This window comes from Patiria miniata, unplaced genomic scaffold (assembly GCF_015706575.1).
Source record: "Patiria miniata isolate m_02_andy unplaced genomic scaffold, ASM1570657v1 HiC_scaffold_8, whole genome shotgun sequence".
Lineage (NCBI taxonomy): Eukaryota > Metazoa > Echinodermata > Asteroidea > Valvatida > Asterinidae > Patiria > Patiria miniata.
Genome location: NW_024037075.1, coordinates 1,841,303 through 1,857,519, shown reverse-complemented (window position 1 = coordinate 1,857,519; position 16,217 = coordinate 1,841,303). Strand labels below are relative to the sequence as shown.

The following is a 16,217-nucleotide window of genomic DNA, read 5'->3' as shown; positions in this document are numbered from 1 at the left end:
GATGCTTTAGACTGTCATTCACTAACAGTCCAGCAAGGTATTTCAAAATAATTTGGTAGTTTTATTTCTTAATGTTTGCAAATGTTGTATTTTCCCTTTAAAATACAGTCTTTAATTTTAATTCTGAATGGGGAAAAAAAAAAAATAATAATAAAAAGCTGTTGCCTCTCTGAGTGATCCCCCTTTGTTATCTCCCGAGTTTGCAGCATCGCTAATGTTGCTAGCATTGTGACCTTGGGCGTGATCTCTGGCTACATGGAATATAAGGAATTATGGCTTCTGATTAGTACCCTATAACAAAGACATTGACAAATTGGGGAACTGCCAACATAGGGCTGCATAGCTCAGTTCGTAGAGCACCAGAACGGCGATCCAGAAGTCGCATGTTTAAACCCGCTCCAGTTAATTTCTTTGCTCAATGTCGGAGAAAAAAAAATGGAGTAAAGCCCGGTTCATACTTCACTTGAAAGCGAAAGCAAAGTGAAATTTGTGACGTCAACAATACATTTGAAGCGTGTCCACCATTGTTGACGACATAAATTTCGCTTCGCACATGCCTTCACGTGAAGTATGAACCGGGCTTTAGAATGGTTGTAATAGCCATTTTAACAAGTGAATTTAATAGTACCGGTACATTGTAAATGAGTTCAGATTTCGTGTTATATGTGAAGGTAGAAAAAATATATATAATTGTCCTGTATGGAAGTATATGAAGTAAAGGTAAGTGGTTTGATCATTAATATCCGTAACTTTTGCGTATGTTTTATTTATCTTCTTTCAGTAAAAACCTGGTGCGATTGAAGATATTTTTTGAAGAATTGAATTATCAGGAGACGCGAGAGGTGGAGGATTACTCGGTAAGATGACTTACAGGAAAATAATTCCTTTGTTATTTCAAACACACTATGATCACGAGTGAACAATTAATCTGCACACTGAACAGTTTGGGGGAAAAGACATCATTGGATTTGAAACTCAATCTGTTCAATCAAAACAAAAAATCCCCTTTAAACGTCGCGTCTCTGTTTCCAGTCAGACAAAGTGAATTTTCATTCTTTATGGGGTTTCTATAAATTTTGGGTCCACTTTTTTTTCTAGTTCGTGTGACATATTTGATTTTATAATTCTGATATCTTCCTTTATGCTATCGTTCTCCAAGGTGCATGACTATGAAGGGCAAACTACCTTCCAAAAAAATTTAAAATGTGACATCTTAATGATACTTGAATGGCAAACTTACAAAATACCAAGGTAAGGCCAAAAAAAAAAAATATTCGGTCTCTCGTCAGACCAAAGTTCCGAAATTGGTGTCCTCATGTACATTGGTGTCCTCCATAATTTGCCTTGGTGCTCTCGATCATTTGCCTTGGTGCAATTTCCCATTCCTTGGTGCTCTTTGGTAAAAAAAATTGAGGAGGTGCGGCAATAGAGGGCGCTGTTGGAGCTACCGCGGATTATTTTGAAAAAAAAAGATTGACGCGCATGATTAAAATCGACGCGCGTGCTGACCAGAGACCGACTTATTTTTTTTTTGGCCTAACAGGGACAGGAAAAACGTCACATTTTGGACCCTAAATTGATAGAATGACCCATATGTGAAGCAAGAGTTTAACAAGTTTGGAAACACTCTTTAATACTATCATTTTGTATGGTTGTTTTTGCAGGGCACCAGTCTCTTTGGTGACATCGGTGGCACCATTGGGTTGTACATCGGCTTCTCCATCATCACTTTCATTGAGTTCATCGAACTGCTCTTGTACCTCATTCGCACAAGTTGCTGTAAATGGACTAAAGCACGCAACAATTAAAATCTTGGACACAAGCAAAATTGCCTTCGTTCTTTCTCTCCAGTATTCCACTAATTGCACGTATTTCATGTACATGTACTTTAGTTTGACTCTTTTGCAATGAAATAAAACGAAATAAATTTGTCTTCAATACACACACTGTAGTGAAGAGCTTATGGTCAATACCTTTAATTAACAAGTTCACGATGGGATTATTTTGACAAGAATGGAACGAGGCGCGGAGTTACTTTTCACCTGACCTCAAGCCAGGCGGGTTCAATTAAGCCATCTCCCTCGGGCAGCACCCTCATTATCTGGCCTCGCTCGTCGCTGACGGATATTTCCAGCCTCGCTCATTGCATGTTATCTGTCATCCGTTCGGAATACCACAAAACCTTTGTGTATCCTGCAAAACCTTTGCTTGTATATAAGGTCTCCGGCGCGAACTGGTTAAAACCAGTACTTCTACTTGCATGAAGTCTAATTCAATGTTTTACAATTGATGCAATGAAATAAATAATTTGTCAATTTTGTATTCATGTTTTTGGTGATGACAATTGTCAAAATCTTAGTATTATGGCCTCTGCTTACATGAACTTTAATTCAAAATGTTCTGCAATGAAGTGAAAGAAAGTTACTCGCCTGTCCTTTCATTGTTATATGTTGACTGTCCCAGATTATTAACATTAACATTTTATTTTATTTTTTATTTTATCACCAGACAATAATAACAGTAAACGTTTTCAGTACTAAACCCCTGTTTTTAGAGTTGGGGACTTTTAAAGACTATGCTGCTAAGATATTCATTAATCAATTGTTGATTTTTAGTTACATATACAATTGAAAGTATGTAAGAGAAATACTATGAAGAGTTGTTACTTCTTCTTCAGTGTTTTATCAGAAAGTAGGGAAGGGTCGGCTTTACAAAAGAATGAGAGATATTTTGGACTGTGAGACAATGAGCTGCAGTTTCGAAAATCACAGGCCCAGTTGCCAACCCAGGCTGCATAAAGGAATTTTTATTGAAACTTTACCTGACATATTGAACTGCTGGACTATATCAATTTCAACTGAACAAAATACAGTATTTTCCTAATTACTTTCCTAATAAGCTACATTTTGTACAAGATGAAAAAATAGCAAAGTCTGAATTTTTGTAATGTTCCAAGAAATACAAACCATTGTTTTAAATTGTTAGTAGAGAAAGAAATAAAGTAGTAGAAAATAATTCTTTCCGTGAAAAATTTATATATCAAAAAAACCCAAATGCACAGTGTTTCCATTCTTGTAGATATTTTAGTTGGAAATCATGTAGACTGGTCGCAGCTGTTAACTAAAATTATTTTTATGAAATTAGTTTCAACCAAAAAAAAAGTATTCCTGATAAATAAAGTTATATTTTCACCATACATCTTACACAGAGACAGCTTAGTTTGACTTGCAGCCAGAGTAATATATCACCTAGCATGATTAATACCAAGAAAGGAAACATCTAGATATGTATGAAATAATTTTAATATAATGTGAGAGATGTTGATGTTATCAAAACAATCTTATTTTACATGTATTCTTATAGAATTTATGCCAAGTTTATTAAGTTCAGACTGAAACTTTTCTAGCAAAGAGAATAAAGTATATTTTTTTCCAAATAGAAGTAAAGCGTAAGTGTATTTTACTCAGTTTTGTTTGCCCCTAACTTCGAATTCCCACGTCTGAGCTGGTGCCGTTTTCCGTTTGCCGTTTGTGGCTCTTCCCTTTTCTGATCCCTTCATCTTCAAAACTCCCCCGGAAAAAAAGAAAAGAAAATGCGGATTTAGGAGTAGCACTGGACTCCTAGGACAAAACAAATGTTATCCTCATGCTTTCCAGACTAGTTAATGGTAATTTTGTTTCCTTTGAAAACCTAAATGGATTTTTTACGTGTACGTCCCTTTAAAAGGCGGTTTCCTTTAATGTCCGATTGTTCCTTTTTTTTTAATCTAAAATAAACCAACAATTTCAAAAAAACTGAAGAAATTTTTTTCCTCTTAAGTAAACACAAATTATAATTTTTTTGCAAGCACTTTTAATTTAGCTTGGTCGTACAAAAGCACCACTATGATCAATAATGATTAGCTGGAAAAGATTAATTTTTTTAACAATTTTATTTTAGTGACGAAGCCCGAGGCACTATTTCAAGATGGCGACCAGAGAGTAAACTTCTGCAAACTTTCTGCCCTTGGAACAGACGCACAAATGTTGCAAATGTGAACTGAACTTTGAAGTAAATTAGTAAAAAGCTTGCAGATAGATGTCCTCTCCTTTCGTGGGAAAACTTTTGGGACCGAATTCGTAAGGAAAAGTGTAGAAAACTTCTAGCCATTCGGGTGACTGAAAGTGAAACAAGTGTGGAAACGCGGGAAACGACGCACGTACGGGCCGTACACGTGTGTTCAATGGCGGCCTTTATGCCGGAGATACGTGTGGAGTTGCTACACCAACATGCGGTAAGCAGGCGTTTATTCTTCAAGTTCGTGTGGAAATACGGTAAGTCAGTGATTCAGGAATCTTTTGAGGTAAAGTGTACTTTAGGACCCCTCTTTTTTTTAGTTGTAAAAAAGTTCTTACTAGCACTTAAAAGAAAAATGAGTTCTTAGTGCTCCAAAAATGACTTCAAAAACCTGTCGTTTTCATATTTTCAACGGATTTTTTTTTACAGAATGTATCATTTCTCCCCTCTCAACTTGATGCAGTGGGAATCAACAGTTTTGTGCATTCACTTATTTATAACATAAGACATGACCTGTCACACTCTATTTTTAGTTTCGTGTTCTGTTTTTTTCGCCATTTTAATCAAGTTTACCCATGATAATTCCCCTCTTAATCACACTGCCCTCACTCCATGACATTCTTGATGCTTTTCAAGAACACCAGGTTTTTTTGGGTAGCTGATGATCAGACAGTCAAGTGGGCAGAGCCACGATTGTGCGAGGGGTTACTCCATAGACTCGTAAGGTGGGCGAGTCCAATCAATAAGATAAAAGTGGATTTATCTTACAGGAAAGGGGTCCTGAAGTACACTTTTTTGTTTACATATTTTGCACATTATATGTCAAGAAAACAAAGACTCTGTGTTCTGTAAACATAAAGTAGGTTGTGCCATGAACCAAAATTGTTGTTGCTGCCTACCAGACTCCTAGGCAAATGCCAGACTAGATATTTGTACAGCCCTGGCTTTAAACTGAAAGTTAAACACGTGTAATATTTAACAGTTATACTGTGGCTCTCTGTGTGTTTGGCATTGTTTAGAAAGAGGTGAAAGTCAAGTACATATCATACATCATACATTTGCTAATAAGTTTGTTGTAATGATATTGACTGCTTAATAGGCCTGACTTGGTCACTGTAAACATGACTCAGTATAATGCCCTTGGAAGGTTATGCCACTGTGTTGCTTCTAGGCAGTGCTAGGCCAGCACAGCCAAGTTTGCTTGTGAACTAGAGGAAAAATAGGCCTAGGCCTATACATGGAAAATATCAAAGTGAAACTATCACGCGTGAGTGTGTCTTGTATTGCCTAATGAAGTCAAACATTTCTGCTGTAATTGTATAAGTTTGCTGTACAACTTTACCACTTATTTACATGTACATGCCCTAGGCCTACTCATCAACCTGCACTGTAGCTATGACTCATTGAGAGTTAGTCCTGGGTAGGTTATATCTCTGTGACCCTACTCATTAACTCTTGGCAGTCTAGACTTGACTCGCCCTATAGGGCCTACACTGTAACTATAAATGTAAGCCCTAGTGATGTTATACCACTCTGATCTGTGGCTGCTAGGCAAAGCTAGGTCAACTTGCTATATATAGCCCTTTGCTTGTGAACTAGATGGAAAATAGTCCTAGGTCTTTGTCATGTATAATCTCAAAGTGGTTTGTCTTGAATTGATTAGAAGGATGGAGGTGAGAGATGAACATTCCTGCCATTACTGAAGTTGCATTGCTTGCATTCCCTAATGAAGTCAAACATTCCTGCCATTACTGAAGTTCGTTGTGATCGTCCATGCTTATTACGTATGCCCTAAATGATATTCGTGTTAGTTTTTATTTGCTCCATTAGGCGCGGGAGGTGTGTGGCTAGCCCACACAAACATGTAGTTACACACGACAATATAAGCCTGCATTGTGATACGATATAGTTTCGGATTATTCTTTTTCAGGTCTGCAAATCGTAGCACTGGCCCTATCTAGCTACTCCCCTCGTCTTGTGACATTTGTTTCCAAATTGGATGTTGTGATCACGTGATGCCAACTTTCAGCGAATGGTTCTCTTCTGCAATGCATGTGTATCTCTTGAAATATGAGTGGTTTAAGAAATGCTGACATACTGTTTAATGTGGGTCGAATAACATGCAAAAGATGCTTAAATGTTTCGGTTGCCAGTCAGTTGCCCGTCGGTGCCCGTTGGTATGACGTCACAGGGCACATGGTATATATTTTGAATTGTTTGCATTCATACACTCGTTGCTTATTTCATCAAATAAATTGAAATTCATATTTCAAGTATTGTAACTCAACATATTGTGTGTAAATGCATTGATGGATTTACACAGGCCTAGAATTCATAATCATTCAAATCAAAATTTGAATTCCATGATTCGGGAAGAGTCATTACTCAATAGGGTTTTATATTTCACGTTCATTGTCTTAAATTCGTTGAAACATTTGGATGACAAGCAGGTTATAAAAAAAAAATAGGTTTCGAATCGTAAATCGCGCATCTTTGTGTCAGATTCATCATTGGACTAATAACAGCGTCAACAACAATTTCACAAGAAAAACAATTGATCAGCCTTGCTGAAATCAATTTCTTGCCGGTATAGGCTTAAGGTTTGTGTTCCTAGAAAAAGCATTTTATCATTAATTACTTGAAAGTGTGATTTTAAGCTCACGCGGAATTTAATTTTTTGTTTTTAACGGTTAGGCCTACACCGCTCCAGACTGTTTTGTAAATGCCCGTACAGTTGAACAGTAATTTATTCTGAAGTAGTGCACGCCAGTTATTACAAAGATATAAACGGTGATTAAGAGATGAAAAGAAACTAACTTGAACAAGCCTTGGCCCGGGAAAATTAAATGTCAAATTAATCGTGGGACTATTACCGTCGCGCAAAAAACACCTTCACGAAAAATAAAACAGTGAAATTGAAACAGCCTTGCACATCATGTTCCTGCCGATGGGCTTAAGGTCAGTGTGTCCCCAGGGAATAAAATGGGTAATTACTGGGAATCGGGAATCGGAGCTCACGCTGAAATAATAATCTAGCGTTTTTAATAGCTATGTTTAATTATATCCCTTCTGTTTTGTAAATGCCCGTATATTTGTATAGTAATCTATTCTGAAGTAGTACATGCCAGTTGTGCAGCCTTGATGCAAAGAAATGAACGGCGATTTGGGAACAAACAGAAATTCCCTTGAACATGCTTAGGCCGGGAAAAAAATGTTTTTGTTGTCTTTGGTGAAATTCGGGTATAGCGGCCTTGACACAAATTTGAGTGTTGGTTTATCTTGAAATGCACCGTACAATGTTGAGCTCGAAAAAGAAGCCAAACATTTTGAACCGGAAAAAGAGCGGCTCGACGTCCAAGCTGAATGTCAGAAATGGTACAAAACAATTTGCTAAAAGGTATTAAGCAGTAAGCACACCATTAAAAAAAAATCAGCTGGGTACATAAGATTGTCTGGAGATACCGTGAAAGTCAGTAGTTGACATCTTCAACTGTATCCAGCAGCTGCTAAAGAGTTACTTAACCATGCTAAGGTTAAGCTTGCACTTTTCGCAATATCGAGCCAGTTATATGAAACTGTCAGTAGATATTACATCATTTTCCCCACAACAATATTATTTTTATTTTAATACAATCCCATAGGCCCCTAGTACCAGATAGTTCATTGGAGCATGGAAACCTGCGCCATCAGGAAGCATTATCTATATGCATTACTTCCGGTGTATGAATTGTCATTCGTCAAAGCTCACACAAACAAATCAAAGGTTAAGGTCGCGTGGAAGTGCAAAAACAATTTCTCGAACCATCTCTTGGAATGATTGCCAGTTGTTTAATGCAAGAACGGTCGATGAATACTTCACGGTGGATCAACAGTGGCCTTCACCGGGTTTTCGCTGGTTTTCACTTTGAGCGAAGATCGGTTCAATGTGACAAGTGTTTGTGCTTCTGTGATCAATGATTTTTCGGATGTCATACCATCAAAAGATCTCATCAAGATTTTTGTATTAAGTGTTATGGCGATGTTGACTTATGCTGACCTTCAAGCGCCGTGAGTGTACCAAGTGATGAGTGTACCAAATGGCCTGAGTTACTTCACTGAAGCATAAACTCACGTTCGGTGTCTTTTTTCTCGAAAACTATAGGATTCGGCCTAATTTTAAACATGTTGACCCGATTCTTAGATATTTATTTCAACAACATCTTACATGACGAAACGAAATATAAATTTTAAGATATTATATAATTAATACAACAGATGTAATAGCGCCCCTTGAACAAAGACATGGACAAAATCGGGAATCGCGGACAAAGGGCTGGATAGCTCAGTTGGTAGCGCACCGGAACGGCATTCCAGAGGTCGCAGGTTCAAACCCCGCTCCAGTCATTTTTAATTTTTGAAACACATACAATGCACCTATGGTCAGTTTCCGTTTGTGGTTGATTTGAATATTTATAACAGATATTTATGAACAAGCTAGTAAGTAGCTTATTCATTTCACCTAATTTAAAAGTTAAAATGCACTTTATATATTAAAACACCTTAGGGGCAATTCCGTAAATTCGGACGCACATGTCAGACAGTTTGATGAGCTTCTGTTGGTAGTGTGAATGTGATATATTACTAATATGTGAAATCTAATAAAGAGAACAAAATTACAGGCCAAACAAAATGTGTACTGTCACCTTTACGACCTTGTAAAATCATCACGGAATTGCCACTTATGTACAAATTGTTTACATCAAATGAGGTTGGTAAAGACAAACTAAGCTTGATACGTAACGCTTTTTTATTTACAGTATACTTCTTTTTGAATACATTTTAATCTAAAGTTTTAAATGTTTGCATTATCCTTTTCACAATTGTTCGGAATTGTCAGTGTTTCTGGTAAGTTCACAGGTATCTACCTCATGGTTTTCGGCATAAAGTTGCACATTTGAGATGGAGCTTGTAAGTTTTACAGTTGAAACACTCGCAGGGAGGTCGCTGCGTCTAGTTTCCTGTGTCGATTGCGTCTGTGGTGTCGATTGCGTCTTCTTCCTACAGAACAATACCCGGGCAAAGGCCTTCCTGAAATCCGGGTGTTTCGTCCCATAGATGATTGGATTGATACAACTGTTGGCCATAAGGATAGCTGATGCAATCGGTAGGATCCTGGCGACGAGTGCCGACGGTAAACCGAGAAGAGCAAAGTAGGGAAATATGCAGAGCAAGAAGACGCACACGACGATGAACAGGTTCTTGGTCACCGCTACTTGTCGCTTGAGGAGCTGTTTCTGGAGGATCTGGTTTGACGCGCTGGCATCCCCGGCTCTATCTTGTCTGAGGGTTGATCGGGTTGTCTTTCTGACAAATAGGTAGATTTTGAGATAGCTTACGAAGAGCATGACGAATTGTACCGGGAAGTACACGAATGCCACAAGCGTTGAATATCTAGGCTGATAGGCCCTGTTGGAGCGCCAGGTACATGTGTTGTGGAGCGAGTTGTAGCCAAGTTCTCCGTAGTCAGAAACAAGTGGGATCGTGGCTACTGCGATAGGAATGCCCCACGTCAGGACGATCATGAAGGAGATCTTAAAGGGGGTGTAGAGCTTGCGAAAGCCGCTGTGTGCCGTGGTTGTGATACCCACGAGACGATTCAAGGCGATAGCCACTAAGGTGTTGACGCTGCACCCGATGCAGATGAGTATACCAAATGCCATGACTTGGCATAACCAATACGGCAAGAGGAGTTCATCACTGAGGAACGCCACGCTCTGCAGAAAAGCATCGACGCACGTCAGGAAATCTGCCACAGCGAGATTCACTACGAACGCATTGGTGGTGGTCTGCAGCGTCTTCACCGCGAGAACGGCGGCAACCACCGCCGTGTTCCCGAGGATGCCGACAGCAGAAGTGAGAAAGAGGAAGCCTGATATGACTTGACGTTCAGCGGAGGATCGGAGAACAATCGGAGCGTCTGTGGAATTCAGAAAATTGTCAACCATCTCTGATGAGTTAACGAAACTGTCGTTCAATAAGTAATCCATGATTCACTTCAGCAGATCGCAAGACAGTGTCGGGATGGCAACAATACAGTTCCAGGCGACTTTGAGTGAGAGTACAGTAATGCGGATTAGTTACTCAGTGACTTGTTCAACTCACGTGTCGGAATGGCAGCTACATGCATTCCACCTGAACACGTCGGGATGTCCTTTGTTATTGTGATATTGAGCGGCACGAAATGTTTACTCATGCAAATCCAGGCGATACAAAACCATTGCGGAGCATCTCCACATGCCGCATAAAATGTCTATAACACAAGGCTTAGACTGTTGAAAATTGTGTCGCTGCAGACTATAGGGGTCGATCTCATCTACCCCTTGTTCATTCGGTAGTGAGCTGATTTCTCCATCAGCGCCGCTTATAAACCTTCAGATCTCTCAAATTTTAAATGGCTTTTAGCTAAAAAGGTAATTGATACCTGCAAATTAATACCCTGTTTCCATTTCAAGGTTATTGTGTCTGTCATTAACATCGAGGGTAATTATCGATTGTATGCTTCAAAAACAATTAATAAGGAAAAAGTTTGGCATGCGTGTCAACGGATATTATAATGGCCATGCTTGCCTCATTACCTCTAAAATCAGAATTAAGCAGAGGAACAAAAGATTTACCTGGAAATTTGATAGAAGTCACGTTTTACTCGCTGTAAAAGGGTGACTTCCTGGCCTCGTTTATCACTTAATTTCCGCCAAAAGGAGAACTGAATGACTGATGATGCGATGGCAATCAGACGCACGCGTAATAATACAGGCTGCCATTATTTCGGAGGACAACTTAGTTGATAGAAAGCATGGTCTTTTTCCGTGAATCAATTACCGAGACTGGAAAATGATGCTTTTGCTTTCAAAACGTTTCCTGCACTAATTGACGGATTGTGAGGGCTTAAATTGAAAGGTCTATTCGTGGTTTGAACCAACTACCGGGTGAGTCAAAAACGCGAAACCCAAATGGCAAGACCAATTTTTGAATGAAGTTTTGCCTGTAGCACTTTCAGAATGTATAGGATATGAAAGCCCAATCAATAAGCTTTTTTTGGTACAAGAATCATTCGAATTACTTGTGTACTTTTTAAGTTACGGAATTTTAAACACAAACACCGTTTTAGAGTTCTGTCCACGAATCACAAAAAAGAGGAAATTTTTCTTTTAGCAAAACGAAAACAATTAACATGCATCCCAATGAGAATTGTTTTCGGCTTGCTGAAAGAACACTTACTTTTTTGTGATCCGTGGACAGAACGCGGTGTTTGTGTTCAAAATTTCGCAACTTGAAAAGTACATGAGTGATTTGAAAGATGCTTGTACTAAAAGAAAGCTCAGGCCTAATGACTGGGATTTCATATCCTAGATTCTGAAAGTGCTACAGGCAAAACTTCCTTCAAAAATTGGTCCTGCCAATTTGGGTTTCGTTATTTTACTCACTCTGTAAAACTGTGTTCAGAGTTTAACACGTTTCTAAAAGCATAATGAACCCGCATGTTTGAATCTACGACATAATAATGTTCATGGATGTCTGTGACATGTTAAGGTACACGACGAAAGCCTGTATACTACCATCATAAGTATAATAGTAAAAGTAAAATGGCTCCACGACACCTTTATCACTTTTTTTATCACCTGTCTCAGACTAATGGTCTGTGGGTAAAGCTGCAGGTTGTGGGTTCGAGTCCTGGCGGGGTCATGGTGCGTGTGCCCTTGAGCAAGGCACTTTGTCACTCATTGCTTCTCTCCACCCAGGGGTAAATGGGTACCTGTGAGGGCAGAGATGGTTATGTGATTGATTTAGCTTGCTTGCACCTAACAGGCAGCATCGAGCTGTATACTCCACAGGGAGCTGAGATGGTATTTGGAATGTTAGATTGGCCCGATGATCAGGGATAATAATAATACTGTAAGCGCTGTGATTTAGTGTACTAAAAAGAGCGTTCTTAAATGCCTATTATTATTATTATTATTAATGAACTTTAAAATATAGAATTGACTTTTTACATTAAAGTTAACCAAGATGGCATTAACAGGAATTCATAATGTTGCAAAAAAATGTAAACATGTCTCACACTAAACATGTGAAAAAGAGGGTACAAAAAGATGCTTAAACTCTAAGCACCATTTTTACAGTGCGTGTATGACTAATCTTGCACGCTGGCGTCAAGATACAAACCGTTCAAAATGGTTTTATTGTGTTTTTTTTTATATTTAATGCAGGTGAATAAAATGGTTTCATTGTAATGGTTTAAATTTGAATGATTCTCACTCCTGAAAAAAATTTTGATTATTGTTCCTCCCACAGCATTTGTTGTGGGAAAATAATGTTCGAAATGTTTTAAAAAAAGATCATCATTTTAGGTTCAAAACCTGTAAACATAGGCTAACATTTTACCAAACTGATAGTAAGTGTGTTCCATAGAAAAAACAAATAAGCTTGGAATAAAAATTATGTAAGGGATAGATCATAATAGAGTTTGGATATTTCTTCTGAAATGAACGTGCTGAGAGAGGTTCCACTCATAATAAATCATGAAACGAAAAGTCGGTATTACTCGGTATTTTCGCCCGAAAAAAAGTAACAATTATTTTGTGGACTCACTCATCAGATTGATAGCAATTACACGGAAAATGGCTGTTGACAATGGTTGAGTTGTTAGTTTCACTGATTATTTGAATCCAGGAAAGTTTCAGTCCTTGGGCATTCGGAGAGAATTGTCTTCGTGTGAGCATGTCAATGGTTCTTCTTTTCACACAAGATTTTAAGTGAACGTCTCTTAGTGAAACCGATGTTTTGTTCCGTAGATGATGAGCTGTGTGGAATGTTTTACCTCAGGCAAAAGATGTTAGGTGCTTACATTGTATTAGAGCCTAAGTGGATGCCATCCTTCTCGCCACGATCTTTGTCATTCTGGTTTGCACGTCCCTGGGTCTGGGGTTTCTTACACCTGCAACAGAGGACTTGCCCAAACACCATCCTAAAATCCGGATGCTTTACAGCGTAGATGGTCGGATTGACGCAGGCGTTTGCCATCAGGATTGTTCCAGCGATCCCAAGGTACTCTTTTGCGAAACCAGGTATCCCAGAAATGACGAAGTAGGGCAAGATACAAAGAAGAAACGCGCACACCACTAGGAATAGGTTTTTAGTCACCGCCACCTGACGCTTCCAAAGTCGCCTTTGCAGGTCCTGGTTTTCGTTGTTGGTGTTTTCAGAGCTGCGCAAAGTTGATCGAGTTATCCTTCTCACGTACACGAACATTCTGAAGTAGCTTGTCACAAGGACAGTAAATTGAAAAGGGAAAAACAAAATGGCCATCAGCATCGTATAAAACAGGCCATACGATCTGTTAGAGCGCCAGACGCAGGTGTTATACATTGGGTTGTAACCGTACTCTGCGTAGTCGGACAAGAACGGGAGAGTGGCCACTGCAGTAGGCACGCACCACGTCAAGGCGACCGTCAGAGACAGATTCAGTGGCGTAAACAGCTTGCGGTACCTGCTGTGCGCTGGGGTCGTGATACCAATCAGGCGGTTAACCGCGATACAAGCCAGGGTATTGACGTTGCAGCCTAAGCACGTTAGCTTACCGAAGGCAACTGTCCGACACAGCCAGATCGGGAAGACGAGCTCGTCATTCAAGAGGGCAACAACTTGCCAGGGAAGCAAGGCACACGTCAGGACATCAGATACGGCAAGATTCAGGACGAAGACGTTGGTGGATGTTTGCAGTTTCTTGACCGACAGAACCGCTAGTATGACTGCCGTGTTTCCAAGGAACCGAACACACAAACGAAGGAAATAATGCCGGAGATGACCTGACGCTCAACAAATGAGCGATAAACGCTTAGAGATTGGCTTTCATTGTGTGTGTCCAAGTCCAGTGTTGCGTCATAACTGTCATTTACATAGATATCCATGATTCAAATATTATCAAGAGAAACTGCAATTAGTAGAATCTGTTCTGACGGCCTTCGGATAATCTTGATCTTGATCTAGTACGTGTCGAAAGATCCAGTAGGAGCTATGAAGAGCCACGGAAGAGGTCTGAGTGGTCACTAGTCCGTCACTGTGTTTTATGTAATCTGTGACTGCCCTTAAAGGCCTTGTTTAATGGTGTCATGCGTTCGTTGCAAATTCGGTGTATTTATTTGTGTGTGTGTGTTAGGTACCCGCATCTCTAAGATTTTAAGGCAATGAACTCCAGTAAATCCCTTTATGCACTACTTCAGCGAACAAAATTAGAAGCCATTAGTAGGTGGAACCACTTTCAAGCGCATGCGTCACGCGTTCTTAAAGATAAGGCGCGCGTGCACTTTTGTAAAACCCTATTGGTCGAAGGAGCCCGAAGTGCGTGCGTACCACCAGAGCGCGTACGGGGTTCCATCTTGAAAATGGCTTCCAATTTTGTTAACGAAACGAGTCTGTATCCACGTGCAAAAAATTGACTGTGTAGGCCATGTCACATATATCATCTTGCTTGTCACTTGCTACGGAGTGTCTCGTGTTATTTCCTCGATGTTATTGCATACATTTACATCCCCTTTTGAACCAACCCAACTGCAGTGTACCTCATCTTTTTGTGCAAAAAGTGGTGCAATGTGACCACAAAACACAGTGTTACATGGGTTATCTGGCAGTGTTGTGTGAAAAGTATTTATATTGCATATGTGTCCCTTAAAAAAACCCAATTAAATCGTATAATCGGCAATCATAAAAGAATTCATACAGAGTTAGTTTCGTTGTAGTGAAGTACGTACCAGTAAAACTGCTGCAATTGGCGCATATGGAAACGAGAAAGCAAGAAAGTTGTTTTATACTGCTAACAGTAGCTTCTACAAACACAGTAAAAATTTATTCCCTGAGAAATATCTTCTTTTATTTCCTGTGTTTTACTCTATCTATGCAAATTATTCATGCATGTAAAATTTTCCCATAAAATTTTATTACATATATAGAAGTAAACTGTTCATTTGAACTATTTGATCAACAAAGCATGGCGTAAACTGGCTTATAAAAAGGTTGTTGGTGGCGCCACCATTGCCGATATAGTTAAAACAAATCTTTATATCGCACGTATGCACCAACGCACACATTGTGTCCTGGTTTTATTACCTCCTTGACGCATTTACTGCCATATTTCCAGTACAGCCATTCTATCCGCTGACCGATCGTGCTCTAAAATCAAGTCCGGTTTGCTTAATTACTCTGACATTTTTCGGTCACAAAATTTCCTCTTTCACAAGTTCCTCATTGGAACCTAGTCAAAGAACAACTTGGGTGCTCCTTTAAAGTGGGTTCAACTAGCGACTCTGGAAATCCTAGCCAAGCACCAGACCCTCGGATAAGAACCACATGTTTGTGTAATAAAATCCTCATAGTAAAAATAGCTTTCCCCGTCCGCGAATTATTCTATCCCAAACAACGTCGTATAGATGGTTGTGTAGCGCCCTCTACGATACTTTTATTTTACGTACGCAGGTATATAATGCCATGAATTACGATTTGATGTCGAGCTCTTTGATGGCTCAGCTAGAAAATGTTTGCAGTGTATACAACATTTTAATTACAATAGCCTGAACTTAAAAGGGCTTTTCTTTTATAAGTGCCTGGCTAGAAAAATGGACTTCACACTCAACTTTTCCAACATTGATAAGTTGTGGGATATCAAGTCAGTGATGCAATCAGTCAACGATTTTTTAAATTCGACATGACTCATATGAATTATTAGTTTATACTGTTTGCTGTTGTTCGTGCGTGCAAAGACGTGTCAGAGGTTCGTTCCTCATCCTTCTTCAACGCAAGATGTGAGCAAACGCGATCATGAGATCCGGATGTTTAGTTATGTAGATGATTGACATGACTGTATACTCTTGCTCATTAGATTCAAATTTTGCGAACACAAAATAACTGATAGTTATTGTTTCATAAAAAAAATACATAAACTTGAGATAAAAATGATATTAGCGACGATTCATGAAATTTGGAAAAATCTTTCTTTTAATAAATGTAAATGCCAGGGGAAAAGAGCTCCACTCATAAATGGAAATCCTTGTGCAAAAAAGACGGTACTTTAAATGAGATGTCAGGGAATTATTGAGTCATTGTTATTTATATATGTATGTAATTATTAT

The 16,217-nt window shown here is 39.1% G+C and overlaps 3 protein-coding genes across 5 annotated transcripts in view; 1 reads left to right on the top strand and 2 right to left on the bottom strand.

Moving 5' to 3' along the window:
- LOC119719240 overlaps positions 1-3,441 on the top strand; it is a 57,896-nt gene extending 54,455 nt beyond the window's left edge. For 2 of the 3 annotated variants that reach the window (XM_038188614.1, XM_038188615.1), the window contains exons 28-29: positions 782-857; positions 1,665-3,441. In XM_038188614.1, the coding sequence (XP_038044542.1) occupies positions 782-857; positions 1,665-1,808 (220 nt within the window). In that variant the 3' untranslated portion in view covers positions 1,809-3,441. The remainder of the gene's footprint in view (positions 1-781; positions 858-1,664) is intronic. The other variant, XR_005269889.1, reaches the window with a different exon arrangement.
- Positions 3,442-6,346: 2,905 nt separating this feature from the next.
- LOC119719587 (octopamine receptor 1-like) lies at positions 6,347-10,440 on the bottom strand. Its single transcript, XM_038189063.1, has one exon. The coding sequence runs from the start codon at positions 10,080-10,082 to the stop codon at positions 8,910-8,912; it is 1,173 nt and encodes a 390-aa protein (XP_038044991.1). The 5' UTR covers positions 10,083-10,440; the 3' UTR covers positions 6,347-8,909.
- A 2,496-nt stretch (positions 10,441-12,936) lies between these two features.
- LOC119719643 (octopamine receptor 1-like) lies at positions 12,937-15,211 on the bottom strand. The gene is made up of 2 exons (XM_038189143.1): positions 15,199-15,211; positions 12,937-13,901 (listed from the first exon to the last, which is right to left on the bottom strand). Exons 1-2 carry the CDS (start codon positions 15,209-15,211, stop codon positions 12,937-12,939), a joined length of 978 nt encoding a protein of 325 aa, XP_038045071.1.
- Positions 15,212-16,217: the final 1,006 nt, after the last annotated feature.

Bases quoted from the DNA above. Each gene is read 5' to 3' on its own strand.
- LOC119719587 (XM_038189063.1), bottom strand. From the start codon at position 10,082: ATGGATTACTTATTGAACGACAGTTTCGTTAACTCATCAGAGATGGTT.